Consider the following 20,598-nt stretch of genomic DNA (forward strand, 5'->3'; position numbering starts at 1 on the left):
GAAACAGTCTAATGCCGATAATAGCATTTTACATATTGTAGACAGATTGTGTCATTCGTTTCATAATAAAAGTCACACATCATACATGGACCGATTTCACACCAGCCCTGATTTACTGGATTATTTGTGGGGGAAAAGAACTAAGGCAGTTGGTACTGTGCAGAAAAATAGAAGAGGACTACCAAGGGATCTTGTTGGCCAGAAAAAAAAAAAAAAGAACTTTCGTTTCACAGACGAGATAACTTACTGTTTGTAAAATGGAAGGACAACAGAGACGTCTTTCTTTTGACAACAAAGCATAAAATGACGGCAACAAATGTCAGTGTAAAACTAAATTTGGAATGGTGGAAAAAATTAAGCCAGACTGTGTTTTGGACTACAATAGTAAAAAAGCTGGTGTGGATCACAGCGACCAGCTACTGGCGCACTATCCTTTGGAACGAAAACAAATAAAGTGGTGGAAAAAAGTGTTCTTTCACATTTTCGTGCTCATGACTGTAAATTCATACATTTTGTACAAAACGTTGTGAAATACAAGCAAACATCTGGTTGAATACATTACAGAGTTAGCAGAGAACTTTGTTTACAAAGGTGGCCTCAGACTCGTGCACTTCCCATCAACAGACTAAACGGAAGACATTTTCCAAAATTAATTCCACCCACAAAATTGTCTAAGTGGCCTCAGAGAAGGTGCAAAGTATGCGCAGAAACAAGCAAGGCCAGATATGGTAATGTTTCAAGGAAAGACACGCGATATTATTGTGAAACCTGTGACGTAGGGCTTTGTTTTCCAAAATGTTTCAAAATATTTCATACAATAGCCAATGTAACTGTGTGATTATTAATAAAATAAAAGTTCATATTTCAACAGTTATTCATTTAAAACTAACAACTTCAATCCTATGTCCCTTAGAGGTCCTAAAACCTAAAAAAAAATTTTTTTTTTTTCACCGTGAAAACAGCATACTCTCAAATTCATATACAACCCTTGTCACTAACGTAAATGTTTATTTCTTTGCAGTACTCTGAAGGGAATGAACGTAGTTTTTAAATGCAAAAGAGCAATCTGTTTTCTGTGGTATAGAATCTGCTGTAGAAAATTCAGAAAAGCTGTGAAATCGCTCAGTACCAGCCGGTTGAGCATCCACACTCGCGCTCAGTCCTCAAAGTGTTAAATAAATAAAACAAATTTGTCAAATTTTGAGTACAGCATACCCCATACTTGACGGAATTAGTGCTAAGAACAAGATGTAAAGTTACAGTGCTTGTATAAATCCATATACTCTACAAAAATGTTCTTTTGTAATTATAATCCATGAACACTCAGAAGAAATGTGCTAAAATTTTTATTAAGTTCTCATTGATGGCAAAAGATGCTTTTTTAGCGGCTGAATATTCAAGTATTGATTATTCTATGTATTACTATAGATGGAATAAATTTTATGATTGCAACTTTTCACAGTGACGTGAAATATCTTCAGTATTACTCACATGTTTTTGTATTTCATTTTTCTTCATAATATCATTTTTCACTTCGCAACTTCATCACTTTGAGACCTCTTAATGTCCAAACATTCCTGCATTGTTCACAATATTCAAAACAGATGAATAACTCTGGTGATTCTCTATTTTCAGAAACTATGATGTCTTGAAGCTTTTATTAGCACATTTAAATTTATCATCATGTTGCCCTTGAGCTGCCTTTACCTGCGTCAAAGTGTGTAAAATAAAATATTTCCTACAGAAAATCAGTAATGTTCAATTAAATCCTTAGGAAACACTGAGCTGACTGCAAGAACCTCACTTACTACCTAAAGAAACATACCTGTATATCTCTTGGTACAGGCTTTAAGAAAATCAAACAACATACAGATGAGAAAGCTATTTGTCCACTATTATCCTTTCACACAAGATGTAGGGCTCATGTATCAGTTTTGCCCCATATGTCCTGTTATGTACATCAACTGATTAGACAGATTGCTTTTTCTAATTCCAATTAAATCATAAAGAAAAAAAAGTTTTCTTGTGTGAGAGAAATAATGCTAATTAATATTTTATTTTCCCTTCCTACCTGGTTTACTCATTGAAAAGAATTTATTCACTCTGTTCAAGCACAGAAAAACCCAGGTTAATTGATGAAATAATGATTAATCACTGTCATGCATTCACTATACTATTGTTTATGAAGTATCGTTTGCCATACACAGATTACAGCAATCACAAACAGCAGTGTTACAAATAGATTAAGTGAAAGCAGTCACATCAGCTATAGGTTCAAAAAAGCTGTAGAGATTTGTAATTGAGAAAGTAATAGTTTGTATTAGAAATTTAATAAATGTTGTAAAAAAACTATTCTGAAAGTAAACAGCAAATTCTCCCATGATAATTACTGAAGTTTTACACATACTATTTTGTGCCAGTGAGTAATACTCTCTTTTTACATTTACAACAAAAAGGCAAAAAGAAGTCACTTCTCAACAATGAAACACACAACACAATACTCATTAAGAGCCACATACTGCCACAACAGTTTCACAGCGAGTACTGAAGTAATAGCAACTAAATTAGTTATGAATGTTTTGAATCTGAATTACACTGATATTTCAGTTGCAGTAAGACATATTTACCACTTTCTTTCTGTTCTGCCATAGAAAATCAGCTTGTAAAGTACAAAGGCAGATGTAGACAAATGTGCAATCCATGGGATCATTCTTCCATGCAAATTCATATTACTTAAGAATCAACATAAAAATCTTCCAACAACTTTAACAGTATAACTGCAATATACAGAAAAAGAAACATAGGTACTTTAGTTAATGTTAAAATATTTAACATTTTTTCCAGTTTTAAATAGAAGGTTACACTGCAACTATCACAGAAAAGAGTTTATTACAGCACTCATTTTAATGGTCACATAATAATATAATTATTAAAATACAAGTGTCTTTGCCAGTGGTCCGTAAACATAATAAATTAAGAAAATAAACTGAAACTAACAAACAACATATATAACATTAATATTTGCACAAAAATTTCTTACATGTCGTTTTTAAAAATATCCCTGTGCAAAACACACAAACTTGCATTGGGAACCCATCACACACACACACACACACACACACACACACACACACACACACACACACACACACACACAAAACCATTGAATACTTGTGCTGAAGGAACTATAATGAAATAACTTAAACATGACTGAATCATTGTGTGAATGCCCTTATGTGCCCTGGGAAGATATACATAGTACTTTCCACTTTGTCATGTCCAGGAAGATGAAAAGTATATCACCAAGAGTGTGACTATTAGAAGTATTAAAAGTGTTGATAAAACTGAACAATAAAGCCGCCAACATAAGCCCCACTGACTGATATATCAGTCTTATCATCACACTTTGTTGAGTATTGGACTAGATGCTGGAGTTGAACGTAGGGTGTACTCTGACACTGAAATATATAATGCTACAGACAAGCCAATAGCTCCAGCAACCAAAGTATTCTTCTGAAGTACAATGCAGGTTGCAACACACAGACCGAAGTATGTCAGGTAGCGAGTCAGTTTAGCGTGGAAGTTTTGCCGTGCCTCCATTTCATCTGGAAGAAAACAGAAACAAATTCTCTAAGAAAAAGTCTGTTACTTGCACTTTGATGATGAGTTCAATAACCACAAAATCTATTAAGCAAGTATCTGAATTCATCTCTGCTCACCATGCCCATTTCAATATTAGCATACCGTTCATTAGTTATGGTAATTATAAGCTCAACGCACACAAAAATTAAGTTATCCTGGTGCACACGCACACATGAATCGTTAACCCTTTACAAACAATGCTGTGAGTTAGTCATGTGTACAACCACACATGCACTGCCTCTTCATGAGCATAAGACAGTAAGAACCTGGGAGACATTTATGTTTCAAGCGTAACAGTGGTAAAAGGGGACCAATCTTGTCTGGCTGTGACCACGGCCATACTGTGGGTGACATCGCTGGATTTATTGACGATTCACGGCAGACTGTTCAATGTGTCTACAGGCAATGGCTTAACACACACAGCCACAGAACACGGCGTCAGAATTGTAGTCCGAAAAAGGGCACTACAGAGAGGGTTCGGAGACGTGTTTCATGGGTTGTTAACCAAAATCTTTTCCACACCCGACAGGAATTGTTTCAGGCAGTGAATGAAGATTCATCTCAACCTGTTGGTGAGAAAACATTGCAATGGAATTGGCATGTAATGAACAATTGGAGTCCATCACCTCACAAGAGGCCACGGCTTGCACAGGCACATAAAGACAACAGTTAAGTTCATCTCGCTGGAAAAATGCGAGACACATTTTCTGAACACTCCCTCACCCTACTACACCACGAATGGTCTGCAAAATTAGTTGCAAAAACCTGTGGCCATGCTGGAAAAGCAGGTAAAATACCAACATCAACATACCTGGAATTTGGTTGAATTGCACGATCAGATCTCACCGAGTGGCTTAACCTGGGTACAGCATACCTGCACAGCCTTGTGGACTCACCTCCTAACTGGATCTAGGTGGTTATCAAGTACAAGGGTGAAATTACATGGTATTAAATGATGTCTAATGATTTCTGTAGGGGTGCCTAATTTTTTGTCTGGTGAGCTTATCTGACATGTAACATAAAATGGTGGCAGCATGGCATCTTATTAATAAAAAATTAGACTTTCTCTGATTAACTGTGTTATATCTAACTGCAAGCAAAGTACATACAGTGAAATTTTGTAGGAAATACAGTATTTTCAACTATAGTAATATGTGCAGTACATGTAAGGGAAAGAAGTATAGTGTGCTGTTCAGTTTCCGACACAAACATGATTTGGCATGTGATGGTTTACTTTGTCAGCAGCTCAACTATACTGATCTAACAGACAACTGAACTAACTGTTAGTTTTTGTACGTGTATCTTGCTAGCACTACATTCCAAAATGTAGTACTCTGAAGTAATGTCTCAACGAACAACAAAAAACTGATCTATGTTTACACACAATAAAGAAATTTGAATATGATGAGTTTCAAATTGCTTGATGTCACATCACTATTATGTGCTACTTAATGGCTTCGTTATGCTTAATTTGGTAATTTGTGTCAATTTTGTACATTTCAAAATTAATTCTCTGTTGTCATAAAAATAAGTAAATTACAGGATGCCAAGCCTGTCTGGGAACATTTTACAGATTCAAAATTTTGTTTCAAAATCTTTCTGCCACGTCTTTCTAACACTCTCACAGGATAACGTCACTGTGGCCTTTGTCCTTGGCAGAATTGGGCCATCAGCATCACGCAATCATTTCCTGTACTTTGCTGACAAAACCAGCTACATGTGACTATAGCCAAACAATAGGAGACATGTGAAAAGGGGTTATATGTTGTTGCTGGCCATGTCATGTCCTGGAGAGCAAAGGACAGGGAAGTCTCTCTCTCTCTCTCTCTCTCTCTCTCTCTCTCTCTCTCTCTCTCTCTCGACAGCTTCTCCATCTAACTCAGTATTTTTCACACATAGCTGGCCACCAGCACATTTGAATGTGAAGCTCCACCTCTCCTTCTTCCTGTTCCTTTATTCAATTCTGATCCAGACTTGCAGGCACAATCGCACAAGTGCGGCTCATGATTTCCATACTGGGGGAAGGCTGTGAGAGTTTTCAATCTCAACTAACCTAGAACTCGGGCTACACTACAGATGCATTTCAGAGAGATCGTTAATATAGTGTTTGTTAGCTTCACTGTATGCTTAATGTTTTCGGTATTTTCATTTCTAAACTTCAGATGTTTAACATTTTTGTAGGCTCAAACTGTGGTATTTATGAGTTTGCATGACAAAACATTGATGTTTCCAAGACATCACAGATCTTGTGCTTCTTGTGCTGCAAATGGCTGACATGATCAACTCTAGCAATTGCCCTGGTAATTTACCCACTGTGTTTGTCATACTTATGCATGTGAATTACAAAAATATGCATTTTAAGTGATAATGCACAATGATAAGTCTGATGCATTGTACATTTCTCTATTAAAATTGCTTGTATACCCTTGCCTGGATTTATGCTGCTTTGTTTCTGATTCATGTTTGCATCAGATCTGGGTGCACCAAGTTCCTTCACTTTCATCTTAACCACATGTTCCAAAATTTTACCTGATAAGTTGCACACTGAATTCACATTGTGTTGTTTCCAAACTCATGGTATGGTGTCATTATTCGCAAGACAATATAACTCACTAACCTCATGCACAACACACACACACAAAAAGGAACTTGCTAATAACACACGTTACCTGCAGTCACCAAGCAAGTAACCTGAAGTAATGGGACATATTTCATGTGCGAGATATATTTTGCACACTTTTTCCTCTAATCATTCATGAAACACTTGCTAGATGGTGATACAATAGCATAATCTACTGTGCTTTGGTGAGACATCTGTAAACTTATTCCAACGGTGGATAGAATAGGAATGGCAAAAACAAAACAAAACAGTACAAAACACTATCAAAAGAATAACACTAAATGATGGTATAATGTGCATCAGAGCATAGAGAGATACAGAGACAGGGATTGACAAGATGGCCGCCGAGTAAGTGACGCCAGAAACTATTTCCAGAAAGTTAAGTGATTTAGACAGGAATATAATTTAGTTTAACGCCAACAACAAATTAAATACATGCATTAGTGTATCGTTTAGTCTTGCCGTTAAAGGTTTGACTTTTCTTTGTGTATTTTTTCAGCAAACACGAAAAGATCGTAACTTCGCGAAGTCGCGCTTAGGCTTAAATTTTGTAAACGTGTTTGTTTCTTGTTTCACGGTAATTTAACTAGTTTCTCAGTAACAAATAAGTAAACTACTGTAAATAGCGTATAATTTCATTGTTTTAATACAGATTTCAGAAAAACAGTGTAACTTTATATCAGAAACTTGCTTATATACATTTGTGAATAGGCTTAATTCTTGTAACGTCTTTTTTGATTTTTGGTAATTTAATTGATTTATTCTAGCTAAAGTATTATTTTTGCCATGAGTGAGAAGTGCCCGACTTGCCATAGAATTGTTAGTTCCGGGGTTTGGTGTGATGGATGCAGTAGTTTTTTCACTGGGGGGACTGCAGTGGCGTGGGTGTCGGGAAAGTGGATCAGGCTCATCAGTGGTTATGTAGGATTTGCAGCAGAGATAGGAAGATAGTGGAACAGGAGGGGAAAATTGCTGCCCTTCAGGCTGAGCTAGATCAGGCTAGGGAAGGTCTGGACAGGTTAAGGAGGGAGAAGGGCAAAGAGAGGTGGGAAGTGGCAACAGGTAACAGAAGGAACAGGCCTAGAACTAAGTCTGACAGTCTTGTGGTAAATGTCAAAAATAAGTTTGACCTGTTGCTTCAGTTAGAAACTGATGAGCCTCAAGCAGAGGTAGGTGTAGACAGGACACAACAAACTTTCAATACGAAACTGAAAAAGAATGTAGGAAAGTCATCGAAAAGGAAGAAAGTTTTGTTGTTAGGCAGTTCTCATGCCAGAGGTGTAGGCCAACTTCTGCAGGAGGAATTCGGACCAGAATACCAGGTTACAAATTTTTTCAAACCAAGTGCTAGTCTGGATCAGGTGACAGAGGATTTAGGTTCACTCTGTAAACGAGTTACCAGGGAAGACACCGTGGTTATTGTGGGAGGGCCAGGGAACAGCATCGACAGAGATCCTGGGTACAGTAAACAATGTGACTGCGTCGGCATTGAGACACACCAATGTTGAGTTTGTATCTTTCCTGAGACACCATGACCGGCCTCATTTGAACTCTTCTGTTGGGAGAGTTAATTTGGAGTTGGAACGGCTGCTTGGGTCGGGTGCGGGGGCTCATATTGGTGTGGTTCCTGTTGATTCTCTCAGTAGGTGGGACTATACCAGGCACGGCCTACATCTCAACAGGAAAGGGAAGGGGAAACTGGCTGGGGTAATAGCAGGAAATTTAAGGGGGGGAGGCACTGCCACGAATGGTAAAATACCAGTGGTTACAGGTGTTGGAGCAGCACCTTTTTTTAGGATATGTAAGACAGAAAGATGTCAAGTTCTACGAGAGGTCAGGATTGAAACAAATCTTCAGTTTGGAAAAGAAATTAAACAGCACAATTCTAGCACATTGGGTCACCAATCACAGCTGTCAATTATAAATTTTCACCAATCACCAGAAATTTTATCTCCACCAAGTTGTATCTCAGTCCTAGGTAACTGCATTGATGAATTAAAGTCACCCAACCCAGTTGACATAATCTGCCTCTCTGAACACCATGTGACCACTGGTATAGGAACTAGGCCTAAGCACAATGAGAAACTCAGACAGGAGAGTACTGCAAATGTTAGAATAAGGAAAGGTTCTCATAAAAGTATAATTAAAAATAATGTAAGTATATTTCATCAAAATATGGGGAGTTTAAAGAATAAAATAGATGAGCTTCTGGTTTGTTTAGAAGATTTAGAAGCTGAGGATGAAATAGATATACTATGCCTGTCTGAGCATCACATTGTTACTGATATGGATAAGGTAAATGTAAGTGCTACACCACTGCAATTTCATAACCACTTCTACAACCCTTTAGATCACATAACATCAACAGATACGAAGAAAGTAAATTGGAAAAAGAAAACACTACATGGCAAGCACCCGTATCATCTAACACAGCCACACATCGATCAAGACGCATCCAACACATGGCTAAGAAAAGGCAATATATACAGTGAGACGAGAAGGATTCACGATTGCAATACAGGGTCAAACAATAAACACCAGATATTACAGCAAGCATATTATTAAAGATCCCAATACCACAACAGATAAATGCAGACTTTGCAAACAACAAATAGAAACAGTAGATCACATCACAGGCGGATGTACAATACTAGCAAATACAGAATACCCCAGAAGACATGACAATGTAGCAAAAATAATACATCAACAACTTGCCATACAACATAAACTAATAAAACAACACGTTCCCACATACAAGTATGCACCACAAAATGTACTGGAGAATGATGAATACAAATTATACTGGAACAGAACCATTATAACAGATAAAACAACACCACATAACAAACCTGACATCATACTCACCAATAAAAAGAAGAAATCAACACAACTAATCGAAATATCCATACCCAATACAACAAATATACAGAAGATAACAGGAGAAAAAATTGAAAAATACATCCAACTGGCTGAGGAAGTCAAGGACATGTGGCATCAGGATAAAGTTGACATTATACCAATTATACTATCAACTACAGGAGTCATACCACACAATCTCCACCAGTACATCAACGCAATACAGCTACATCCAAACTTATATATGCAACTACAAAAATCTGTAATTATTGATAAATGTTCAATTACCCGAAAGTTCCTAAATGCAATGTAACATATACCGTACAGCTAAAAGGAAGTCACACTTGATCAAGGTCCACGTCACTTTCCATTTTTAACCAGACCCAAGGTCTGAGAAAGGAAAGAAGATAATAATAATAATAATAATAATAATAATAATAATAATAATAATAATAAAAAGTGCTAGAAACAGCAGTACAGCTGTTACATGCAGGGTGAGTGAGGTGCCTTGCATGTGTTAATGTGCAGTATTGGGCTTGTATATCAGTGTAGTAATGGTCTCACTACTTTTCTGCATTCTTCCGTAAGTGTCATTTGCAACTAACCACGGCAACTGGTTCTGAGGTTTGCAGAGTGATAGGACAACGTTGAACCAAATAGAAGGGTTGACCAAGAACATTTTCGGACTGGTTTTTGCTGTGTTATTTGTTCTATAAACAACAAGTTGTCTATCACTGTTATTCTATGAGGCGTGTTTTTTAAGTAAGGTCCATTATGTTGTAGACACTAGTAGTTCACGCGCATACCATAACGAGTACGTGTATCGTGTACCGGCATGCCTCGGGGACAACTGTGCTCAGCTCAAGCTCTGTAGTTAATCTGTACGGTTCTGTTCTGTGCTTTCAAAATGTTTAAGACTATCAACTCACCCACCTCGTGTGAGGTTCGCTAAGTGATATGGTTTTTGTCAGCAAGAAACCTGTCTGCTGCAGAAATTCATCGATAGATTTGTGAAGTGTACGGTGATACTGTTATGAGTGACAGCAAAGTGCGTACGTGGATACGAGAATTCAAAGGTCGCCATGACAACATCCAAGATGAGGACTGCTCCGGTCGCCCTTCTTTGATTACAGACGATTTGGTGGCTTCAGTTGAAGTGAGGATTCATGAGAACAGGTGCTTCACAACAACAGGTCTCTCAAACGAATTTCCTGATGTGTCGAGATCAGTGCTTTACAACATTGTTTCTGAACACCTAGTTTTGGAAACTGTGCTCCCATTGGGCCCCAAAGCTCCTAACAGAGGACCACAAAAACCAAAGATTTGAGTGTATGATGAAGTTCTTGACTCATTATCACGAAGAAGGTGACAGCTTCTCGAGTCAGACTGTAACTGGAGACAAAACGTGGGTTTTACATATCACACCTGAATCGAAGCAACAGAGCACTGAATGGACACACACACACACACACACACACACACACACACACACACACACACACACACACACTTGCCTGTAAAGGTGAAGGCCAAACAGACTGTCCCAGAGCAAAATCATGGCTTCGGTGTTTTGGGATAGGCATGGTGTTTTGTTGGTCAACTTCATGCAATGAGGAACCACTATCAACGCAGAAGCATACTGCCAAACCCTGAGAAAGCTACACAGAGCGATTCAAAACAGAAGACACGGCATGCTGCCAAAGGGAATTTTTCTTCTCCATGACAATCCAAGACCTCATACTACAGGTCAGACCCGCGATTTATTGGACAGTTTTGGCTGGGAAGTTTTAGACCACCCACCCTACAGTCCTGATCTTGCACCAAGCGATTACCATCTGTTCCTCCACCTCAAACAACACCTCAGTGGCAACCGTTACAATGATGTGAAAATGGCAGTGAACTCTTGGTTATCGGAGCAGGCAGCAAGTTTTTATGAAGAGGTTATTTTAAAATTGGTTGAAGGTATGATACATGTTTGAACAAACTTGCCAACTATGTCAAAAACTAGAGTGAAGTATGTACTTTCTAAAAATAAATTTACTTTTTTGAAATAACCTTTCGTTGTGTACTTATGTTCAAACGGACCTCATTTAACGCCTCGTACATCTACATAATACTCCGCAAGCCATCGTATGGTGCGTGGCGGAGGATAAACCATCCCACTACTAGCCATTCCCTTTTCTGTTCCACTCGCAAACAGAGCAAGGTAGAAACTACTGTCTATACGCCTCTGTACAAGCCCTAATCTCTCAAATCTTATCCTCATGTTCCTTATGTGATATGTACATTGGCAGCAATATAATCATCCTGCAGTCAGCGTCAAATGCGGGTTCTCTAAATTTTTTAAATAGTGCTCCCAGAAAAGAATGTCATCTTCCCTCTAGTGATTCCCACTTAAGTTCCCAAAGCATCTCCATAATACTTGCATGTTGTTCAAACCTACTGGTAACAAATCTAACTTGGTGTGGATTCCCAACACTTGAGCAGTACTCAAGAATAAGATGCACCAGCATCTTATAAGTGGTCTCCTTTGCAGATGAACCACACTTTCCCGAAATTCCCCCAATAAACCAAGTCCACCATTTGCCTTCCCTATTACAGTCCTTACATGCTCATTCCTTTTCATACTGCTCTGCAACATTACATCTAAATATTTAATCAATGTGACTGTGTCAAGCAGGACACTGCTAATACTGCATCTGAACCTTATAGGGTTTGTTTTTCCTATTCATTTGCATTAACTTACATTTTTCTACATTTAGAGCTAGCTGCCTTTCATCACACCATCTAGAAATTTTGTCCAAATCATCTCGTATCCTCCTATAGTGACTCAACAATGACACTTTCCCATACACCATAGCATCATCAGCAAACAGCCTCAGACTGCTACCAGATCATTTGTGTATATAGAAAATATACAGTGGTCGTATCACACTTCCTCGAGGCATTCCTGACAATACCCTAGTCTCTGACAAACATTTGCCATCAGGGACAACGTATTGAGTTCTGTTACTTAAGAAATCTTTGAATCCTCACATACCTGGGAACCTATTCCGTATGTTTGTACCTTTGGTAACAGTCAGCAATGTGGCATCGTGTCACATGCTTTACAGAAATCTAAGAATATGGAATCTGCATGTTGCCCTTCATCCTTGGTCCCGAGTATCTCATGTGAGGAAAGGGTAAGCTGCGTTTCTCACAATTGATACTTTCTAAAACTGTGCCGATTTGTGAACAGAAGCTTCCCCCCACCCCTCAAGGAAATTTATTATATTCAAAATGTGAATATGTTCAAGGATTCTGATAATGGTCTGTAATTTTGTAGGTCCGTTCTTGTACCCTTCTTATGTACATGTTCTTATACAGATATACGTAAACCGTCCCATACCACCACTGGCCTGAACTGGACACTACTGGCAAAATTAATGCATTACTTCACATACTCCATGTAAGATCCTCACCCTAATTTTTCAGGTTTGATGAACCTATACATTATTGTTTGTTAATTGCAATTAACAATGTCAACTTTGGACCACAGTTAAGGCACTCTGTTTTTACCTGACGATCAATGAAAATGTAGGAGTAATGCTTTTCTCTACATACAGTACTGAAAAACGTGTACTAACCGTTCCAAATCTGTGACTTCTCCACAATCATTCTCCGTTTACAGTAACTGGGACAATAATGGTAGTCCTGTCTTTTGCACAAGAACATGCTCTTCCCTCGACATGGTAATTAAACGGAGAAAATGGTTGCCTAATCTAAACTGAGTTTCAAGAGATCCACCTTACTACTCAGTGTAATGGAAACAGATTCTCATGGAACAACCCAATGGCCAGAAATGGAGAGAGACAGTGGGATCCCAAATGATAATTTTTTCTTTACTGAAGCTCAAAGCAAGAAAATAAACCATTTACACAGTAACAAATTCTCTCTCTTATCAGTATGCACAGTTAGTTAGGATAAACAACATAGTGCCTTACAGTATGGATACTTCTCAGTAGAAATCTGTATAGTTAATGACTCCAGGACACATGTTTTTAACAATTGTTTACAAAAGATAACCTGGGATGAAATTTATAATGAACCAAATGCAGACATATAATTTAATCTATTCCATGATAAATTCATATCAGTATTTGAAAAAAGCTTTCCACAAAAGATAATTACAAATGAAAAACACCCATGTAAAAAATAAATAAATAAATAAACCTGAATCACTAGAGGGATTAAAGTATCTCGTGAAAGGAAAAGGGAAATGTCTCTGTTGGCAAGAACAAGTAGAGGTCCTGCAGCAGTTGCACACAACACACCTTCTCAAAATCACTAAGAAAGGTTATTAAAAACTGAGGAAAATGCACATAATTTCAGAAATCAGTAATTCCAACAACAGACTTTAGTCTAAGAGGAATGTAGTGAAATGAGAGACAGACAAGCAGCCACAAATCAGATCGTCATCACTATTGAACTGAATGAAAGGGCTATAAATGGTGAGTCACAGGTAACAAATCTATTTAATAACCACATCTTAAGTAAGTAGAAAGTATCGGGACAAACAGTTCAAGTGAAAAATTACAGCAGTGTGTTAAAAAAGTACCTAGCAAATTCCATCATATAAACGTATCACAAACTACTTCTGAAATTAAGAAACTTTAGTCTCTCAAAAATAAAAGCTCATCTAGTTTTGATGGTGTTTCCAACACAGTACTAAATATTTGTTGCCATACAATGAACCCTGTCTTATATGAAATATGTAGTGCATCACTAACTTGAAATATTTTTCCAGAGGGGCTGAAATATACTATCGTAAAAACCCTATTCCAGAACAGTGACAAAAGAGATGTCAATAACTGCTGATCTGTTTCATTGTTTCATTGCTGACATTCTCCAAATTTTTGAGAAGTTCATGTGTTCCAAAACAGTATCTCATCTGAGCAACAATAACATCCTCAGAAAATCATAATTTGGATTTCAAAAGAGCTGCCCTGCTGAGAATGCCATTTACATGTTCACTTACCAAATTTTACAAGCACTAAATAATAAAATAGTACCAGCTGGTATTTTCTGCAATCTATCTAAGACACTCTACTAGATTTATTTATTTATTTATTTTATCCATCTTTCAGCATTAACATGCAATCGATGTTGTCAGAAGAATTACAGCTATTTGTACATTATGTTTTACATAACAAATTATTACATGGTAAAAATATAGCAGTGTTGTACCCTATTAACTTATAGCTGCCTCTACACCCATATCTATACATAGAAGTAAGCCTTAATTTATCAATAAATTAGGTCATCTTTACAACTATTCTGAAATTCTTGTATACTATAGAAAGTATTTTCCTTCATCCACACTTTGGTTTTAGTTTTGAAAATATCCAGTGAAACTAATTGAGCCCGTACGCGTAAAATGTTGAATAATTTTATGCCTATGTATTCATAGGCTGGATTGTGTATTCTTAAGCCTGGTTGTGGGTATATCAATCATATTTGTTTGTCGAGTATTGTGTTGATGAACAGATTTCCTTATAGTGTAGTAGTTTAAGTTTTCTTTTATGTTTAATAGGCAACAATATATGTAAAGAGATGGGACTGTGAGAATTTTAAAGCCTTTAAAATAAGGTCTACATGAGGCCTTGTTGTCAGTGGAGATGTCTGTGAAAATTTTTTTGGCTCCTGGGGAGTTACCCCATAAAAGAATGCCATATTGTAGAGGGCAGTGAAAGAAGGTGTAGTATCTATGAAGTAATAAATCTTGTGTAACACGTGTGTAGTTTGGCTAGTAGGAAGATAACTTGTGATAACTTTCGACATACGTAATCTGTATGTGAGTCCCACATTAATTTCAAGCCAATGTGTATTCCTAGTAGTTTAACAGATGATAACTCAGTGTTACTGTTTGATAGACTGAAGATTATCTTGACAGTCTTTTCATGGTTCATAATTAACTCATTAGCTTTAAACCAGATATTAGCTATTTTGAGACATTCTTCACTTTCCTCCTTCAATTTGTTTATATCCTTTCTGGAATTAGCTAATGTTGTGTCATCAGCGTAGAGGATAGATTTACAGGGTAAGTTACTCGGAAAGTCATTGACAAATAATATAAATAGTAGAGGGTCAAGCACTGAGCCCTGAGGAACACCTTGTTTTATACTTAAGAGCCTGTGACTTTTGGCCATTATGCTTTACAGTTTGTTTTCTATTGCTGAGGTATGATTCAAGTTGTGAGTTCCAAGTGTTTCATTCCATAGCAACACAGTTTAACTAATAATAATTTGTGGTTAACTGAGTCAAAAGCCTTACTCAAATCAATTTGAATGGCTTCAACAGATAATTCTGACTCGAATGAGCTTAGTACAAAAGAGATACGGTTTTCAACTGCTTTGACTGTTGATAAGTTTGACCTAAATCCATACTGAGAATCATTTAATATATTATTGTCCGATAGGTGTATGCATATTTGCTGCAGTATGCAATATTCTATTATTTTTGAGAGAATAGGCACAAGTGAAATTGGTCTGTGAATCACAGTGTTCTCCTAAGATAAATTGAAGTTTTATGGGATTGACTGTATCACCAACCAATGAATAATGTTATATCTAACAAAAAGAATGCAAAAAGTTGTACTTAGTAATTCAACAACGTCTGGGGATGTTATTCTGACTGAGGAGAAATCACACATGGGGTTCCCTGAGGCTCAATCTTAGATCAACTATTGGTCCTCACACATGTGAATGATCTTCCATCTAATAAAACAAGCAGAATTAGTTCTTTTCGCAGATGACACTAGTACTATAATCAGTCCAAGTGTACATGCAGAAACAGGAGAAATGTTAAGCAGTGTTCTTAAGAGTATCATTGACTTGTTTTCTGTGAATGGTCTTATGCTGAGTTGTAAAAAGACACAACATATTCAGTTCTGCACATCTAGGGGTACTAGATCAGTGATGTGTGTAACATGTTGTGAGGAAATAGTAAATAGGGTGGAAACTTCAAAATTCTTAGGTGTCCATAATCATGAGAATTTAAATTGGAAAAAGCACACTTTGGAACTTCTAAAATGACTTAGCTCTACCACATTTGCACTTATAGTCATTGCAAATCTTGGGGAGAGAGAAAACAGGAAGTTGACATATTTAGCTTATTTTCATTCACTAATGTCGGATGGAATAATGTTTTGGGGTATCTGTTCTTTAAGGAAGAAAGTCTTCATGCGCAAAAACGTGCTGTAAGAATAATATGTGGTTCTCGTCCACAATAATCTTGTAGACATCTGTTTAAGGACTTGGGCATTCTCATTACTGCTTCACAGTATATTTATTACCTCATAAACTTTGTTGTAAATAATCTACTGCAGTTCATAAGGAACAATGATGTACATAATTCCAATATCAGAAAGAAAAAAGACAGTCATTATACCACACTGAGGTTGACTTTAGCACAAAAATGGGTGCGCAAGGCTGCCACTAAAATTTTTGATCACTTACCCGGGGATATAAAAAGTGTCAGACAGCAAACTGAAATCTGACAAAAAAAAATTTAAAAGTTTTCTCATTAACACGTCCTTCTATTCCATAGAAGAATTTCCATTACTATAATATGTAAAAGATGGTGGACAGGGATTGCTAATATTTTTTTTCTTCTTTCTTTTCTTTTAACTTGTGGATGTTCAGCATGTAGCCATACTTACAAATTAATTTAGGATGTAAAAGTAAAATGATTTATTCCACATCATTACAATTTATCATGCAAAATGATCCTGGAACATCAAACTAACTATCTAAATAACTAACTAAGCAAGCACAGAGTGCTTACATCTGTAATTCCTCCATCCTCTGTGCAACTGTCACACAGCTAGGTGGGCGATGGGAGCAATTTTTCACTGATGGAGAAGCTATCTGGAATTTATTCAACCAGTTTAATAGTTAAGTACAGATTAATTTTACAGTATGTGGATAGTGTGTTTCTGAACATTATGAGAAGATTCTGAGATGGAAGGAAGAAGACATGGTATGTGATGGATAGGTTCCCATGGCAAACATTCAATGAATGGAAAAGACAAAAAATAATAAGAGACATTCAAGCGAGCAAGAGGAGTTGAAATACCAAAATCACAGCTTGCAGAATGACATAAGCTTTCCTACGCCCAGTATACCTCAACTGATCAGAGTTCTCAAACCTCACTCTCCCATTAACACACACCTCCTTCATTCTCTCCCACCACCACCACCACCACCACCACCACCACCATCAATTAGCTTGCCTATCTTCTGCCAAGAGAAGGAATGTCTTGCTCTGCAGCACTGAAATCGCTGAGTTGAAAATGCGTGAACCTCTTAGCGCAATATTCACTTCCCTGTGCCAACTATTTTTCTATTTGAGTCTGTCTACATCTGAAACTTTGTTTATTGACTTTTTGCACTTGTGTAACTATAATACTGTGATCATCACAGAGGACAAAAATTCAAATACAACAGCTACCAAATTTAGTATTCAACAATATTGACAATTTTCATTGCTTACCTACACAAATGTTGTCTTCCTTTTTGTAACCTTTGGCACATTTAATACACAGATCAGGGCCATCACCATAGCACCCATCACACGCTCTGTCACATTCTGTAAAATAATACGGAGGTGAATGACATACACCTTTGAAATTTTTACATCTGATCTACCATAAACTGTTGGCAATGAGATTATACTGTTATGGTGTTTGTATGGCATCCTAAAACCTGGGTTGAGTCCTATTTCACTGACAAACAGAGGGTACAAAAAAGTCATAAAAATATTACTTTTCTGCATGTAAGAATGTTAAACAGTATACTGAGGCAGTCAGCAACACTTTTTGTACGTGATGACAGTCTTTTTATTACAGGAAATGGTAACAATTTATAGGGAAAAAATAGGACAACAGCAGAAGCAAAAAGATCACATAGTGGTAATTTTTTGGTTGCATATGACTAGATAGTACAGTTAATGCACTTTAGAGATTTAAGGCAGATAGTAATAAATAACATAATTTTGGAATCAGTGGGTTGTAACACTGACACATAGCTAATACAAAATTTCTTGGAGTATTGTCAGCTGACCATAATACACTGTAGTAAAAACATTGTCCCAAACATTACCATATTCACTGAACATTCACACACCAAATCATTACTCCCGCCTTTCTGAGACATGACCAAGCCATTAATGAAATATAAAGAAGGAAGACTGGGGCCTGACATTCTGTTGATGAGAAGGCCATTAGAGATGGACCACAAGTTCTGTCGGCACTAAGATGTGAAAGTAAGTTGGCTATGCTCTTTTCAAAGTAACCATCCTTGCATTCATCTTAATTGCTTTAGAGAAACCACAATAAATCTTATCTAGTTGTCGTCCTGAATTTATGTCCAATGCACTACTGTCTTGTAGCTGCTGTCCATCATAATTAAGTTTTTTGGTGTGTACAATCAGAAAATAATGTTGACTACCTATAAAATACCATGTGAACAAGTAAGATACACTTCTTACTTGTTGGAAGAGGAAATGCATATAACTTCATTAAGTACTGACTTTGTCATTTTATTGACTCTTGGTGAAAAAATTTAACTGATTTCTGTGAAAATTGTTACTTTTTAAACCCTCACTTTCTTACTACTTGTTACTTGTTCATTATTACCAACCAGCATTTCTCAATGTGTTGATCTGCAAATAAAATTTTAATTTATGTTCCATGTTTTAATGCCTTTCGTCTTATGGGATACTGTTCCTGTGTTCTGTAAAAGTTAGCAATAAGAGTAGCATGTACAATAGCTACCATTCTTGGAAATGCCTGTGGAAAAACATTTGGCTTATTACACACACTCACTCACTTATCAAGTTTATTTTTTAAAATGTTTGGGGACAGCAATAATAATTTTAGATCAATAGCAACATTCACAAACATTATACACAAATAAAAAATTATACTGTTGTAAACTTTGCTACCAAGTTTGGGGGTGAAAATAAATTTCCCCGTTTAGAGTAACAACCTTCAACAAGCTGCCTGCAGAGAAAACAAGAAATGGGGACCTCATTACAAACTAAAAATAGAATTAATAGTGGTTACTGTAATGCATTCCACCTCTAAGAAATCAGTTTACATAAAGTTGAGCATCTGCAGTCAACTTAAGTAACATAAGTAGCCATGATACTTTTCAATTTATATCCATTCTCATAGTCTGTAAATAAATTATCCTTTGACAATTATCAAACTAAATCTTAAGCAGATGAAGAATTGAACACTTATTTAATACGACTGTAAAATCTACTGTTTTCAAAGTATTAGTCTCTCTGTTAGTTGTATACAATGTTGATTTGAAGCTCAAACAGTATATATAGTCTGCAAATCATTGGTTAATTGTTAGGCAGCAGTCAGAAAATTTCTGTAGACTATATTATGTCAATTAATGAATACATTGGCTTATTCTACATCCCTGAAAGTTCTCCTGCATGGTAGAATCTACAGAATACCATACACTGATTAATTATAAGCTCAATGTTTCAATGCTCAGTATCACATGAACAGAAGTGTACTTACCTAAACAGGAAAAGGATCCCTCATTGTTGACACAAAACTGGTTTTTACGGCATGCTCTGTCTAAGGACAAACACTCATCTACATCAATGCAGCCCATTTTTTCATCCTTCAGCCACCCTTCTCTACATGAAGAACATCCTAAAAAACAGAGACAGTCAAATTTCTTATTTAAAGCCTTTTCATTTTGTGATTTGCAATGTGTCAGTACTGGCATAATTCACATACAGAGTAAAGTGGAAAATTCTATTCACAAAGAAGCAAATGTATGTTTGTCAGTTCTTCTGAGAACTGCACCAACCCATTTGTTTCTTAGTGATATCTATATAAAGATTATTCTAATTTGGGTACTCTTAAGTGAAGCAATACAGATTAGATTAGTTTTCGTTCCATAGATCCGTGCTGAGGAGATCCTCGTGGACGTGGAACATGTCAATCTTTTTTTGTAAGCTGAAATAACAATACTAATAGTATGAATATATACAATACATCATTTGTTTCTATTAAAAAATTCGTCAATGGAGTAGAAGGAGTTGGCCACTAGTAAGTCTTTCAGGCTCCTTTTAAACTGATCTTTATTTGTAACTAAATTTTTTATGTTTGCTGGCAAATTATTGAAGATGAGTGTTCCTGAGTAGTGGACCCCTTTTTGAACTAAAGTAAGTGCTTTTAAGTCCTTGTGCAGATCATTTTTGTTCCTGGTATTGTATGTATGAACTGAGCTGTTTGTTGGAAAAAGAGATATATTATTTAGGACAAATTTCATTAATGAGTAAATATACTGAGAGGCAGTAGTTAGTATACCCAGTTCTTTGAAGAGGTTTCTACAGGACGTCCGTGAATTTACTCCACAAATAATACGTATTACACGCTTTTGGACTCTGAAAACTTTTGTTTGACTTGAAGA

The 20,598-nt window shown here is 36.7% G+C and overlaps 1 protein-coding gene across 1 annotated transcript in view; it reads right to left on the minus strand.

The window, feature by feature from the left end:
• Positions 1-3,097: 3,097 nt before the first annotated feature.
• Positions 3,098-20,598, minus strand: part of LOC126249033 (cysteine-rich with EGF-like domain protein 2) — a 148,375-nt gene continuing 130,874 nt past the window's right edge. The window contains exons 6-8 of the mRNA XM_049950648.1: positions 19,695-19,832; positions 17,651-17,746; positions 3,098-3,605 (exon numbers count right to left, since the gene is read on the minus strand). Coding sequence (XP_049806605.1) covers positions 3,400-3,605; positions 17,651-17,746; positions 19,695-19,832 — 440 coding nt within the window. The 3' untranslated portion in view covers positions 3,098-3,399. The remainder of the gene's footprint in view (positions 3,606-17,650; positions 17,747-19,694; positions 19,833-20,598) is intronic.

This window comes from Schistocerca nitens, chromosome 3 (assembly GCF_023898315.1).
Source record: "Schistocerca nitens isolate TAMUIC-IGC-003100 chromosome 3, iqSchNite1.1, whole genome shotgun sequence".
Taxonomy (NCBI): Eukaryota; Metazoa; Arthropoda; class Insecta; order Orthoptera; family Acrididae; genus Schistocerca; species Schistocerca nitens.